At 41.1% G+C, this 16,077-nt stretch overlaps 1 protein-coding gene across 12 annotated transcripts in view; it reads right to left on the bottom strand.

Annotated features, from left to right (window-relative positions):
* The window catches only part of CTNND2 (catenin delta 2), a 524,740-nt gene that overhangs the window by 423,010 nt on the left and 85,653 nt on the right, over positions 1-16,077 (bottom strand). For all 12 annotated transcript variants that reach the window (XR_005555019.1, XM_039329341.1, XM_039329329.1 and 9 more), the window contains exon 2: positions 10,888-11,021. Coding sequence is in view for 11 of the 12 variants with exons in the window: in XM_039329341.1 (XP_039185275.1) it covers positions 10,888-11,021 (134 nt within the window). In the remaining variant the exon portion in view is untranslated. The remainder of the gene's footprint in view (positions 1-10,887; positions 11,022-16,077) is intronic.

Here is a 16,077-nt window from a genome sequence, read left to right as displayed (position 1 = left end):
AAGTGAGATAATAAAGACCCAGTCTAGCACAATACCAACAAAGAGGAAAAATAACAGCTCTCAAAAGAAACAAGCATGGCTGCATAAAGAACTCTCTGATCAATTGAAAGATAAAAAAGACAAGTATAGAAAGTGGAAACAGGGATACATAACTAAGTCAGAATATCAGCAAATAGCCCGAGCCTGCAAAGATGAAGTGAGGAAAGCTAAGGCTCAAAATGAACTAAAGGCTTGCAACCAAAGTCAAAAATAACAAAAAAAGCTTCTTTCAACATGTAAAAAACAAGAAAAAAGTTAAGGAAATGATTGGTTCATTAGTGGGGGAAAGTGGCAAGAAGGTGACAAGCAACAGGAAGAAAGCAGAACTATTTAACTCATTTTTTGCATCTGTCTTTACACAAAGGGAAAAAACAGACCAACCTATCAAAAATAGTGCCATAAAAAACAAAATAGAAATACAAGTTAAGATAGGCAAGAAAATGGTAGGTGAACACCTGTCCAGCCTAGACAATTCAAATCACCAGGACCAGATGGATTACACCCCAAGGTTCTTAAGGAACTGGCAGATGTGATCTCAGAACCACTGAACTATATTTTTCAGAGATCCCGGAGCACCGGGGAACTACCAGAGGACTGGAAAAGAGCTGATGTAGTTCCCATCTTCAAAAAAGGGGAAAAAAAGAAGCCAAGAAATTACAGATCTATCAGCCTGACCTATCAGTCTGACCTCAATACCTGGGAAGATTCTGGAAAAGGTAATCAAATAATGAATCAGCGAACACCTACAGGCAAACAAAGTCATTACTAAAAACCAACACGGGTTTGTCAAAAATAGATCATGCCAGACAAATCTTATTGCATTCTTTGACCAAGTGACAAAATTACTGGACCAGAGGAATGCTGTAGATATAATTTACTTGGACTTCAGTAAGGCATTTGATAAAGTAGATCACAGCATACTACTTGACAAGATAGAAAAATGTGGGGTAGACAGCATCACCACCAGATGAATCCGTAACTGGTTGACTGGCCATACTCAGCGTGTGGTCCTCAATGGAACCTCATCTACATGGAGGGAAGTGTGTAGTGGGATGCCCCAGGGCTCTGTTCTGGCCCAATACTCTTCAACATCTTCATCAACGATCTGGACGAGGGGATAGATGGGGAACTCATCAAATTTGCAGACGACACCCAGCTGGCAGGAATAGCCAACACTCCAGAAGACAGGCTTAGGATACAGGAGGATCTGGACAGACTTGAACACTGGGCGCTATCTAACAAAATGAAATTCAATGGTGAAAAAAGCAAGGTTCTACATTTAGGCAAGAAAACCCAAATGTACAGGTATAGTATAGGGGGTACTTTGCTCAATAGCAGTAACTGTGAGAGGGATCTCGGAGTCCTAGTGGACAATCATTTAAATATGAGCCAGCAGTGTGCTGCAGCTGCCAAAAAAGCCAACACAGTGCTAGGCTGCATTAACAGAGGGATAAAAAAGATCACGTGAAGTATTAATACCACTTTACAATGCCTTGGTAAGGCCACCCTGGGAATACTGCATCCAGTTCTGATCACCACGATGTAAAAAAGATGTTGAGAATCTAGAAAGAGTACAGAGAAGAGCAACAAGGATGATTAGGGGACTGGAGGCTAAAACATATGAGGAATAGTTGCTGGAATTGGGTATGTCTAGTTTAACAAAGAAAAGGACGAGGAGGAACATGATAGCAATGTTCCAATATCTCAGGGCTTGCCACAAAGAAGAGGGAGTCAAGCTATTTTCCAAAGCACCTGAAGGCAGGACAAGAAGCAACGGTGGAAACTAACCAAAGACAGAAGCAGCCTAGAACTAAGGAGAAACTTCCTGACAGTTAAAACAATTAATCAGTGGAACAACCTGCCTCCAGAAGCGGTGAATGCGCCAACATTGGAAGTTTTTAAGAAGAAACCGGACAGCCATTTGTCCGAAATGGTATAGGGTTTCCTGCCTGCAGGGGGTTGGACTAGATGACCTCCAAGGTCCCTTCCAACTTTATTATTATTATTATTATTATTATCATCATCATCATCATCATCAACAACTGGACTTTGCAGATGATACTTTAATATATTGATTAAGCAAATTTATACTCCAACCACTGGTGCAGAAAAAAGCAGGTCAAGTTTATACTCAAATTCAATATGAAATCAACAGAATATGGAAGCAAGATATGCTGCTTGTGATTGGAGACTTGAATATTAAAGCTGGAAATATTAAGGAGAAAAATGTAATTGAACTGTTTGACCTAGGAACAAAAATGAAGGAGAATAATCTCTCAATTATTAGTAATCCAAGGATTTCTTCATAGTCTTTCTTGCAACAATCAAGATGGAATATACAAACATAAAATTCACTATATTATAGATACAATGAGGCGGAAGTCCTTAATTATAGCAGCAAAAATGTGATCAGGGGTAATGGCAGGAAAGACCATCAACTGCTCATATGCAAGTTCCACATTAAGCTAAAGCAGAAAAAAAATCCACTCAGTTTCTCAGATATGATCCTGATCATACCTACCATTTTTAAAGAATAACATTAGGAACCACTCTGAAGCCTATACCTTAATAATAGCAAATCAGAGAAACTGTGGAATGAAATCAAAGAGGTTGTTAAGAATGAATGTGAAAAGAGACTGCCAAAAACCAAGAAAGAGAAAAAAGTAAACCACATATAAGAACAAATGGTAGAAACTGCTAAGAAAAAAAGAGAAGCCAAAGCCAAGAAAAATAAGAAGATGCAACACAATAAAGCAACAGAGAAGTAAGACAATACTATATATCCTCTTTTTGCATAGTCTAAATATTCAATATATATTGAATGTATATTATGGGAAGCTGTATTGGAGGAACATTAGTACAATTTTAAAACTACAAAGAAACATCAATAACCTGCACTATGATTGTAATAATGCTAGTGTCAAAGCTGAAAATGAAAATGATGTGCAAGGTGTAATAATGAAAATCAAGGAATGTAGTGAAAAAAAGTGGGATTAAAATTCAATAGAAGGAAGACTAATCACCATCACAACAGGTACAGCATCTGGGCTTAGAACTGGCAATTAATATAGTGAAATGATTAATAACCTTCTCCTTTTACAATCAACTATTAATAGCAAAGGAACCAGCAATGGACTGGAGAATAGTGCATGATAGACAGCAACGAAGGCGTCAGAAAATATATTTAAATGTTGGGATGCTCCTCTACTGCAAAGATCAAAATCACACAAGCAGTGATTTTCCCAGTGACACACAAGAAAGCAAAAGTCAAATTTTGAAAAAACAGAATAGAAACAGTTTTGATGCTTCTGAAATTTGGTCTTGGAGAAGTCTCTTGAATATGCCATGGATAACCAAGAAAACAAACAGATGAATGATGAATCATAGAATTGTGGATCATAATTCTATGTAGAAAAAAATGCCTATTTTGTTTAGTCATTTTGACTAATTTCTTCAAATTAAGGAAGAATTGCTACAGAAACCATTTCTCATGACTAGATTTCAATGGGAAATCTGCAAAATATTTGGGGAAATGGTTGCATATACATTATTAAAATAAAAAGAAAAAATATATTAAAATTACAAGATGGAAACACTGTGATAACAGACAATGTGAGCATGCAAAAATATTTCGATAGTATCCTAAACTATATAAAGAAGAAAATTTTCCCCATTAATAAATATTTAAAGAAACAAAATCTACTGAAGATTATGGAAAACAGAAACAAATAATGACTGGACCTAGAACGGTAAGGAAAGTTTGTGAAGCTATAATAAAGGTTTTAATATGGAAATCTCCTAGAGCAGATGGTTTACCAATCTCTTATTATGGACAGTTTAAAGATGAATTATTACCTTTGCAAAAAAATGATAAAATCTATTTTGCTGAGTGGAAAGATAACATAGCTGGAAAGATGCTAAGATAGCATTTATACCTTAAAAAATTAAGATTTGACTTCACCCCAAAATGACCAACCAATATTATTACTGATTAATGATTATAGTTTATTTATGATGACTTTAGCTAAAAGGATGGAAATGATCTTACACAAGTCTTTTTTATGAAAATCAATGTGGGTTTTTACCCAAAAGAGTACTGAGAGGTAATATCAGAAATGTATTGCACATTTTGGAAAACAGGTAGTCCTTGACTTACAGTATAACGGTAATGGAGTCCAGAATTTCTGTCATATGTCATAAAGGTCTTAAATTGAGGCATCCACATGAACAATCTGATTTTATAATATGATTTTGTGGCAGTTGTTAAACAAACACTAAGTGACCTATCATAAATTAAGAACTACCTGTATTTAGAACAACATAATGAAAAACAAACTGCGCTGATCTTCCTAGATGATCTTCCTTTGATTATTTGAAGTGGACTTTCTGCTTAACATTTTGGAGAATATGAATTTGGGGGATAATTTTATCAAATGGGTGAAATGATTTATACTTCAGAAAAGGTCTAGATAATTGCATGAACTTGTAAAAAAAGCTTAAAAATGGGGTTCAAACACACACAGTGATATAAAGAATTTTAAGGATTAATATTCAATTGAAATCAGAATGTTTTTGTGAGGACTAATGGATAGACAATTAGAAAAGATTTATGGAAGGTTTTTTTTGTACACGGCAACTAAAGCAAGACTATTATATGCAAAAAAATAATAATGGAAAGACTCTGAAATACATGAAGGAGGATTGCTATTCTTCGTCGCAGCTGGTCAATGTGCCTGCAAAGCACACAACAGTCTTCCAGGACCACTTTGTATGAGAGCGGCCCTGACATATTACCATCCACAGCTACCACCCACAGTGCCCCTTGTCTGTAGTTCCACGCCCACACCGGGTCACCAACTTGCAAGTGCCTTGGAGCCTTTGGCTGCTGTGCTTGTGAAGCAACTCTGTCTGGATGTAAGTGATCCAGTTTGTGATCAAGCGCCACCCCCATCTTAATTCTGCCAGGCTTCTTTCCGTAGAAGTGCAGGGCATTGTGCCAGCCTATGGTGCCAGTTGCCAGTTGCAATCCTCTTCAAGGATTCCTTGGTCGTTCTGACCATGCGCTCTACTTGGCCGTTAGAGGCCATGTGAAAAGGAGCCGAGGTGGCGTGCCATCATATTAGCCTTTAAAAAGGACTGGAATTATGCAGAAGTAAATTGAGCTTCATTGTCTGAGACTATGACATCAGGGAGCCCATGTGTTGCAAAAATGCTGCGCAGAATCTGGATGGTCCTAGAAGTAGTCATAGAGGATACTGGAGCAACCTCTAACACTTGGAGTGACTGTCTACTATGATGAGAAAGAGTTGCCCCTGAAAGGGGCCTGCAAAATCAATATGAATTCTTGACTATGGGGCTTGTGTAGTTTCCCATCTGTGGACCGGGGCATGTGGCATTTCTGGCTTTGACTGCTGGCAAATAATGCACCTGTGGACCTGGGCCTCGATATCTTCATGTGAGTGCCTTCATCCAGACTATTCCCAGGTGTCCCTCATGCAAAGATTCAAGGATTCTAGTCCTCAGTGAGGTCAGGATTACGACCTGACTGCCCCACAAAATGCAATCCTTATGAGCAGATAACTGGTTCTTCCTTCTCCAGCCATCCTGTGAGCACCCAGTTTAACACGTGGCTCAGCATGTTGTCTGAAGCTGTCTCAGCAGCTACATCCCTTGCGCTAAGGGGAGACTCCAGCAAATCCTGGATAGCCAGGATGCGGATAGCTGGAGTAGGGTCTGGCTCTAAGTGCAGTAGGGGTAGCATACTTAGGCCATCTGCATGGCCCATTTCTTTGCCTGGTTTGTGAATCAGACAATATGTATAAGCGGACAGGAATACTAACCACCTCAACATCCTAGGAGAAATAATCCGGGGTGTTTGCTTGTTCATAGTGAACAACCCCAGAAGTGGCTTGTGGTCTGTGAAGACCGTGAAATGGCGGCCATACAAATAGTCATGGAACTTTCTTATACCCGCCACAATGGCCAATGCCTCCCTATCAATCTGTGCATAATTGCCTTCCGCTGAATAGAGGGTTCTAAAATAATAGGCTATGGGAACTTGTGTCATGTCAGCCTGAAGATGGCTTAACACAGCTCCAATCCCTTACGGGGATGCATCACAGTCAATGCTGATTGGCAGCTGCTCATTAAAATGGGTCAACACCGCATTTGATGACAGCAGTGATTTAACTGCTGCAAAACTTTGCTCATGGACACTCATCCACTTCCACTGACCCTTCTTGTCCAAGAGCTGGTGTAACAGCTCTGCCACTGCGGCCTTGTGGGGAAGGAAGGGTGATAAAAATTAAGGAGTCCCCTGAAGTTCTCCTTTTGTCTTGGGACTGGGTACTTGCTGAATTGCTTTAAGCTTGGATTCAGCAGGATGAATGCCTTTGGCATCAATACGAAACCCAAGGAACTCTGTGGAAGTAACCCCAATTTTACATTTTGCCTGCTTTAGCTTCAGCCCCGCTTTGCGGAAACGCTGCAAGACAGCCCTAAGCCTGTCGATTAGGATTTTGACTGATTCTCCAGCTATGAGGACATTGTCAAAATACAAGCACACACCTGGAATATTTTGGAGCGTGCGCTCCATTACGCTGTGAAAAATTCCCGGAGCTACACTAACCCCGAACTGTAACCGCCACATCTTGAAAGCTTCCCTGTGGGTTACTATGGTCTGGGCCTCAGCTGTGGTATCATCCACCGGCAGCTGCTTATAGGCCTGGGCCAAATCTAATTTGGCGAAAATGCGACCTCCCTGTAGAGATGCCAAAATATGGCTGACTACAAGCACCGGGTATGAGTGCTGTTGAAGGGCTTTAATTAGCGTGCATTTATAGTCGGCACAAATGTGGACCTCACCATTGGCCTTAAGTGGCGTAACTATGGGAGTTTCCCATGGACTGCTATCCACTGGCTCTAAAATGCCTTGTAGCAACAGCTTGTCCAACTCTGCATTGATTCTTTGCTTAAGGGTGAAAGGCACCCAACGAGGCTTTATCCTTATTGGTGCTATTGTAGAGTCGAGCCAGAGGGCAATTGGGAGCCCTTTGTATTCCCCCAACTCTGGACTGAAAACATCAGCAAATTCTTTACAAACTGCCAAGAGGCTCGACGTGCAAGCTATTTAACCCAGTCACTTGAATTCCCAATGCATCAAACCAACCAAGCCCGATAAGGCTAGTGCAGTTGCCCTCAATTACTACGACTTCCAGGGGGACCCTCAAAATTCCTGAACTGCACCCTGAGTGCGGCCTCTCTCTTTACTGTTACCCAGGAATTTTGGAAATCAGTTAGAATGAGGCTTGAGCTTAACTCACTTGCTGCTACGACTATAAAGTTGTTGGAGGGTCCTTTGGGAAATTATTGATAAAGCTGACTCCGTGTCCAATTCCATGTCACAAGGAACCCCTTGAAACTTGACTTTGAGATGCAATTTCTCCTTGAGTGGGCGATGGACACCTTCCTAAACACGCTCCTTTGACTAGCGCAAAAACCCACCCTGTTTTGTCCGGGAACCCTGGTACCTTTCCGAGGCAACTCTTCTGATGAGTGTTCTCTCCTGCGACCCCTACAAACAGCAGTGATGTGGCCTTGCTTGCCACACGCCCTGCATGTTGCTGTGCGAAACCAGCATTCCACCCATTTGTGTCAGCCTCCACACCCAACACATCGAGAAAAGGGAACTGTCTTGTCAATTGGTCATTGGGGCCTTCTTTCAGGTGGTTGCTGTAACCGATCGACTTCGTGGTTCGATTCAGAGTCTTCGCCTCTCTCGGCGTCCTCTTGGTGGATGGCCTCCAAGCAAGAAGGGCTCTTGGACAGCCATAGGCCCTTGATGGCTCCGCCAGATGCTTCTTTGGCCGTGATCTCCTGCAATGCATCTTGGAATGAGATAGTCTCTTTTGCGGATATCTTTTGTTGAAACTCCTGACTCCTTAAACCACAAACTAAATCATCCCTCAATCTTTCTTCGAGGTCTTTGAATTCGCAAAGTCGGGCCGCTTGACGAAAGTAGCTGTGAAGTTGGTGGTGGACTTGCTGGGACGCTGGTCTCACTGTTCGAAGGCATGCCACCAGGCAATGACCGATAGCTTGGGCTCAAAGTGTTCTTTGAGCATCTTCTTAAGTTCTGAATATGCGATGGACTCGAGCGGGGCTGGTGCAACCAAGTTCTCGGCAATATCAAAAGTCACCTGATCACACACACACAACAGCATCATGGCCTTCAAACCATTGTCTCGAACTTGGTTAACTCGCAGGTAGTTTTCAACTCTTGCGACGTAGGAGCTCCACCTCTCTGGATGAGCAACATCAAATTTGGAGAGTTTTCCGATCTTAGCTATGGTGAGTTTTTTTGCGGCCTCTCAGTGCCTCGTGCTGCGCAGACTTCCATGGGACTTCCAGGGTGGATTCTTGGAAGCACTCTCCTCCAGCGTTTCCATACTGGTAGGATAGAGTGAGGGGGGGGGGGAAACGCCGTTCCGACCAAGCGTTTGCTAGACCTAACCTCAATAGTGACTTAGCTCTTCGTGGTGAGGCAGCACGATCCCACCTTTGTTGCCAGTGTTAAGTATTTTGTTCGATGCGACATTGAAGAGACAGTAGGTGATACACAACTCTCTTTATTGCAAGTCAAAACCAAAACTAACAAGCACATGCTCCACCTGTCAAGCCCTACAGGGCTTGCCAATCACTGGTGGGGGGAATCCCAAGAACAGCCCACCACCACCATACACAGCTGTGACGCTGTACGGCCCCTCGCTTTGGCCAGCACCGGAGAAAACCAAGCCTCGCCGCCCCGCCAACCAGCTGGTGTCGGAAACCGGCAAGGCATCGCTGAACCCGGCCAGTCAGCACCTGAAAACCCCAAGCCTCGCCGCCTGGCTGACCATCAGACGATGGCGGGGCGTTGTGAAGCCTGGCCAACATGCGGAGGCCAGTGAAAGGCCGAACTGGGCAACAAGGGGGTCCTTCCACTGCCGCAGATGCCCTGAGCAATAGCTGAATGAAGGGGGGGAATGCACCAGCTGGGAAGTGGGACCAGGGGCTGGACAGCACAGAACACTCCGAGGCACAAACGAACTCACTGCTACCAGGGGGAATGCCAGCAATAGACCAGAAGGGCCTGGAAGCGGCGCGTCGGCAGAAAGCTCCGTCTTGAACAAACAGGAAGCAGGGCAGTGGGGTGGGGTTCAGCTGGAGGAGGGGCAGGGCCGGACAAATGGACTTTTGAAGACAGCTGGGCGGATGGTGGTTAGTGGTTGGAGGGTGGGGTTTTGGGCGTGGCACTGTTATATGAAGCACTGGGAGCAAACCACTCCCAGTGCTGACTTTGTTTGTTAGGGATTAAAGACCTGACTTGCATCTTGTACCTGCGTTCCTGCATTTTTTTCATCTGGACGACGATGGACGGCGTGACACCACCCATACTTATACACTCATCCTAAAAGCGGCAGCCAATAGGAGCACAGTATTCTCCCACTTAAATGCATAACAAGTAGTCTGCAGACAGAAAGTCTGGCCTGCTGGCCATGTGGCCAGCTAACCGTTTCTTCACAGTTCTCAGCATGTTAATTCTCAGACTTTACTCAATACATTACAACTTATAAGAAGATTGGAAGTTATTTTTCTATATCTTTGTTTTATTTCTTACTTACTTACAACATTTCTTATCTTCTTTAAATTTGTATTGTTTTAATTCTAAAAATGTTCCTCAGTGAAGATAAATTAAAAAAACATTAACATGTTTGGTTAATTCAACTAATTAAACAAATGATGTTTAATATTAATACATTACAATTCAAAATTAATTAATTATAATATTATAATATCAATATTATAATATAGAATATATAATTAATACATATAATTATGTGTAATATCAAATTTAATCAATTTATTTATACACAGACATGAAATTATATTTAATATGTATTTAAATTCCTTCTGGGCAATGTATGTTTGCTTTTGCTCTTGCCTTGTTTTTGCCATCTTTATCTGGATTGAGACATTAATCACTGAGAAACAGAAACCTGCATTTTTATAAAATGCTATATGTTGAAGAATTTTATTATTGACTAAAAAGCATGTGCATGTATCATCTGTATCTATACAAAATTTTTCTCCATATGGGAACAAGTAAACTTTTTTAATCACTTTAAGTAGAAGACTTTTTTTTCCCCTGCACTCCCAATCCAATATTCGGGCGTAGAAATAAAATATGGAAATATAACAATGCGGGAAGAAAGCAGAAACAGCTGCAGAGCCATTGAGTTTATTTGTAATTGTTCTGGTGCTGTTGAACATTATTTCTACTTTTTCTATTTTTTTTTTTCATTTTTAAGGTTTTTAGTTTGGTTTTACCATTGATATCTAACTTGTCTATTAAAACGCCATGTTCTATTTATGCGAACCATAATATATTCTTTTAATATATTCTAAACATGTCGAAGATAATAGAAAACCAAAATTCAGATACTGTGATTCCAAAGAAAAACAAATTGAATTTTTTTAATTCTCAGAACAGATCTATCAAAAAACAAAAATACTCTCCTATTTGTCACATAGGAGAGATCTGACACATGCATTCCAGTTCTTAATACTGTGAAAGAAAGACAACAGCAGCAATTTTAGTTAGATTAGTAGTAGTTTTAAATTTCTCTGAAAAAATAAAAACAAGTACCTTATCACAAATCAAATATAGCACACTAAGAAAGTTAATACGTTTGCTATATATATTTATACCCTCAAGGATGTTAACAGAGGGAGCTCATGTGCACAACATAAAAGGTACTTGACTCACACTTTAGGATTTGGAATTTGCAATTTCTTGCAGTTGCTTACTTGTTCTTTGACTGATGCCAGAATGGCAGACGTGGTTTCTGTTTCAGATCCATCTCCATTGGATGTATTCAACACGGGGCTAAGGGAACTTGTCTTGTCAGATGACGATGGCTGATCTGGAACAGGCATAGCTCCTACAATAAAGAACAACAGATAATTACATACAGTGTTTTTATCAGGAATTCAAAATATGTTTTTCTTTTCTATGGTGGCTAGAAAATATTTACTAAGAAGTCTCCATTTTCATTTCTGCAATGAAGTATTATGAGGAGACACAATCCGCTACAAATTTCTCCTCAAATGTCTTAAGTATCAATCAGTGGTCTCACCAAATGGGACTTAAAAAAATTAGTTGTGCCCAACTTGTGTATGACCATACACCAGATCAAGATACCTATAATATTTATTTTTTATTTACTTTCAAATGGATTTTGGCCTACCTCCAGAAACTCAGGGCAGTGTACGTGAGAATTGTAGTATTACATCTCTACAGCTTTTTAAATAGCTAGGCTGAGGCAACAACCAAGATATCTTGTAGAATTTCCCACAGACACCTGTTTCATCACAATGAAAATAGAATTCTGGATTCAGCTTAGTTTTTTTTCCTCAACCATCACATTTCTTCTTATGACATCAACTGTGAGACAGCAAGCATGACAAGATCTTCTAGATTTTATTGATTGTAAAGGAGTTGAATTTAAATGCCTTTGATCCAATTATTACCAATTTGTGCCAGTAATAATCATATATTTAAAATCTCTGAATTTACTACATTTAAAAGATGTACCTTTCTGATTAAAATGGTAGATTACCCTGAATAACTAAGGGCTGGTTTTATTAAATGATCTAACAAGCTAATATAAAGTAACATAATCCGTTTATATGCTGAGGGGATTAATTATCCACAACTTCCTTCATCCACAATGTCATATATTATATTTTAACTGCTTGTTAAGAGAAATGGGACCATCTCTGCAGTATTTGAAGACATTTATGTAAAAAAAGTATCTAAAATCACAGAGAATATAATGATTCTGTGCAATTTTCTGTACTTAAATCACTAGGATCTAGAATATTTAAAGTGCAGAGAATCTGTTTTGAGACTTGAACAACACTATTTTATATATTTTTTCAGATGTCAAGGACCATACAAAGCATAATGGTGAGGTGATGACATCACTGGGGACAGCAAGAGAGAAGGAAAAAAGAAAAAGAGAAATCCCTGTTAACATGCTTATTTTTTCTCAAATTTTACAAAATTCAGACCTTCTGTTTTCATGTTATATGCTATGTTGCTTTTGTTATTGTTAATTTTAGGCGAAAAGAAATAATAAAATTTAATATTCATGAAGAACTGTATATTTCTTTGGCAATTTATTTTCTTCAAGTAAAAAATTAAGAGGATATTGTTAGCAGTTAAACAAGCATTTTAAAAAAGAAAGTTTTACAAATCATCCTCAGGTTTCTTAGCTATTGAAATTTGCTAACGAAAATTGCTTTTTATTTTGAATTAAAATAATGATTGTGAAATCAATAGGTATCTAATTTTTACAACGCTTATACAGTATTAAGAACTTTCAAAATAATACACCTTTAATTTAAAGAAAAAAATTATAGATTCACAAATAGTAATAAAATGTATTCAAAAATGTAAACATCCCAAATCAGTACTTAATATATTTCCAATTAAAGCCATCCTGGCTTCCTATTCTGTTTAGGAATGCACCTCGTTATTCTGCCTGCAAACTGAGCTTCTATAATAGAGAGCATCAGATTAACTATTGGAACAGGACAATGTGGAATTGCATTTAAAGTGTTTTCAAATATTAAGTGCCAGAATAATATCCTCTTCTCTTCAGCCACTGATAACAAAAATGCAATTTGATTTTTATTTTTACAGTTGTTTATTTACTCTTATTCTAACAAACATAAGCAACTAAGGAAAATTTCTGATGGAAATAGGGTATCTGTACATTGAATAAGTTAAATAATTGGTCCTATTAGCTTTTAAAACAAACTGGTAAAGTGACATTAGTTTAAAAAAGTTAAAACAAGTAAGTTGCCCCCTTCCCATAATCCACTTTCCTAGAGACATAAATGAATGCACAGCCCAAAAAAATCTAACAAAATAAAATTCAATGGTGAAAAAAGTAAGGTTCTACATTTAGGCAAGAAAAACCAAATTACAGGTATAGTATAGGGGGTATCTTGCTCAATAGTAGTAACTGTGAAAGGGATCTCAGAGTCCTAGTGGACAATCATTTAAATATGAGCCAGCATTGTGCTGCAGCTGCCAAAAAAGCCAACACAGTATTGGGCTGCATTAACAGAGGGATAGAATCAAGATCACGTGAAGTATTAATACCACTTTACAATGCCTTGGTAAGGCCATACTTGGAATACTGTGTCCAGTTCTGGTCACCACGATGTAAAAAAGATGCTGAGACTCTAGAAAGAGTACAGAGAAGAGCAACAAAGATGATTAGGGGACTGGAGGCTAAAATATAAGGAAAGGCTGCTGGAATTGGGTATGTCCAGTTTAATGAAGAGAAGAACGATGGGGAAAATCATAGCAGTGTTCCAATATCTCAGGGGCTTCCACAAAGAAGAGAGAGTCAAGCTATTCTCCAAAGCGCCTGAGAGCAGAACAAGAAGCAATGGATGGAAAGTAATCAAGGAGAGAAGCAACCTAGAACTAAGGAGAAACTTCCTGACAGTTAGAACAATTAACCAATGGAACAACCTGCCTCCAGAAGTGGGGAATGCTCCAACACTGGAAGTTTTTAAGAAGAGACTGGACAGCCATTTGTCCAAAATGGTGTAGGGCAGTGATGGCAAACCTTTTAGAGACCGAGCGCCCAAACTGCAACCCAAAAACCACTTATTTATCACCGGGTGCCAGGTGGGCATGGCCCATTGGATGGGCACAGCTGTGGTCATGGCAGACTGGATGGGTGTGGCCAAGGTGGGTGTGGTAACCTCGATGTTGCTTGTGGGGAGGGATGCCTGTGGGGGTTTCTGGCAGGTGGGCAGTGGCAGGAGGCTCATCCTGAAGGGTGAGGTGAGGCAAGGCAAGGCAGGGCAGGGCGGGGGTGCCATTGTTGCAGGGCAAGGCAAGGCAAGGCAGGGGCCAGGGCGGCTGCTGCCTGACACCATTGGCCCCTGCACACAGAGACCAGCAAGCTCACGGGGGCCGACAGTGTCTGTCAGCAACCACAGCCTGCCTGCCTGTCGACTGGTGCACTCTGGGGCTCCGCAGCCCACCCCCAGCAATTCAGAGAAGCCGCCTCTGAGCTGGATGGCTGGCTGACAGCTGAGGAGGCGATGCAGTGGGTTGTGCCTGGGAAAAAGAGAGCATGTGAGGCCAGGAGGGATGGGATGAGGGGGAGGGAAACCAGCCATGCTGGGATGCATCCGGTTATGTGGGACCTCGGCGAGTTAGCAGGTGGCTGGTTGAAGAGGGACAGTTGCCATCTCCAGGGCATGGTGTGTGTGCCCACAGAGAGGGCTCTGAGTGCTGTCTCTGGCACGCGTGCCATAGGTTCACCACCACTGGTGTAGGGTTTCCTGCCTGAGCAGGGGGTTGGACTCCATGACCTCCAAGGTCCCTTCCAACTTTATTATTATTACTAGGAGATAAGAATAGTACAAGTAATCCTTGAGATATGACAGGTCACTTAATGGTTGTTTGAAATTACAACAGGTCCTCTAAAAGCCATATACGACCCTGTAGCTTCTCAGCAATCATTTGTCTTTATGAATGACCACAGGAACGTTGCAGTGCTCCCCTCCCCACATCTCCCATCCATCCTGCTGTGACAGGACCCCAAAACACTTGGAAAAAGTTCAGCTCTGAAGAAAAAGCAACTATCTGGTCATAAAAGGAATCTCTCTGGCAGCAAAAAAATGGAAACCTTTGGAAAGTGTTTTGCTGCCTGGCTAAGTTCCTCTAGACTGCGTGCCTGTCTGCCATGGTTGTTTGGTGCATATTTGTGCTGTATGCCAACTTTTTCTTTTGGGCTGAATATTTTCTTCATCTCCTCAAGGCAAACAAACTGCAGAAAAATTGTTTCTGCTTGCTTGCTTCCTTTCCTCTGCTGTACTCTTCAGCCTGGAATCACTCATTGAAGTAAATAACTTACAGATTTTACCACCATCCTTCCAGGGATTTCTGGCAGCAGGAGAGGGTTAAGCAAGGAAAAGGTTTTGAGAAGCTGGTCCTGAAGTTGCTACCTTTGGCTTTGCCAAAGGCTAGCAAGAGCCAGGAGAAGTTTGCAGGTTCTTGACAGCCAGCTGATTGGGGCAGAGACCCAACCCACAAGCTCAGCTTCATTGGTCAAGCATGGGAGCTTTTTTGGAAGCCTCTTTGGCCTTGGAATGTGACATTGGGCCTAATCCAGCTGGGCTCTTCTCCCCTGCTGGTCTGTTATTGGCTTTGCAAAGCCCTTTGTTGCTGGTCTGCTTTCTTTATGGACCCAGCTGATGGTGGGCCTTCCATGGCCTCCTCCACCCTTCAGGTATCCCATGCTTGCTTAATGTCCCACATGCTCATTTAACAGTGGCATCAGAAAGAGCAAGGGTGGGATCGTTAAGCAAGGGAGTCTTAATGATTGTCATGACTTCTGACTGTAATGGGCAGACCTCACTATGGTTGTAGGTCAAAGACTGTCTGAATTGAAAGACCAAGTTGGAAAGGTAATACCTAGAGGAAATATTACATCAGTAGCGATTTTCTTCAAAGAACACAGCCTTTGTCTAACTCAAAGGATGTTTGTAGTACAACCCCATTATCTTATCACTGCATTAACAATATAAACAATCACTTATGCTGCTATATAGAATTCTATGTACAGTATATTCTAATTTGCTTATAGAGGGATTTCATTCCCACCTCTTTCAGACTTTTGTTTAGGCCACCTTCTGTATTATAATAAAACGATTTGTCCTTCAGTGAAGTTATGTGAGGTCAAAATACAATGGATAACAATTATTGCAATAAGCATGAGAGGACTTCCGGTGGTTAGCGTCGATGATGGCGGCTACATTGTAGCCGTCCTCCTGGGACAGCGTGAGAACCGCGGAATACAGCAATCACCAGCTGTTCCGCGGCTCGAAATCTCCCTCCCGGGCGAAGGGAGGGGGGAGAGAACCACCCGAATAGAGGTAGAGCATCTCAAACCCCCCAGGGAT

This window comes from Crotalus tigris, unplaced genomic scaffold, assembly GCF_016545835.1.
Source record: "Crotalus tigris isolate CLP2741 ecotype Arizona unplaced genomic scaffold, ASM1654583v1 scf7180000024391.5723578, whole genome shotgun sequence".
NCBI classification, from domain to species: Eukaryota; Metazoa; Chordata; class Lepidosauria; order Squamata; family Viperidae; genus Crotalus; species Crotalus tigris.
The sequence above is the reverse complement of the archived record's forward strand: the minus strand, read 5'-3'. Positions and strand labels throughout refer to the sequence as shown.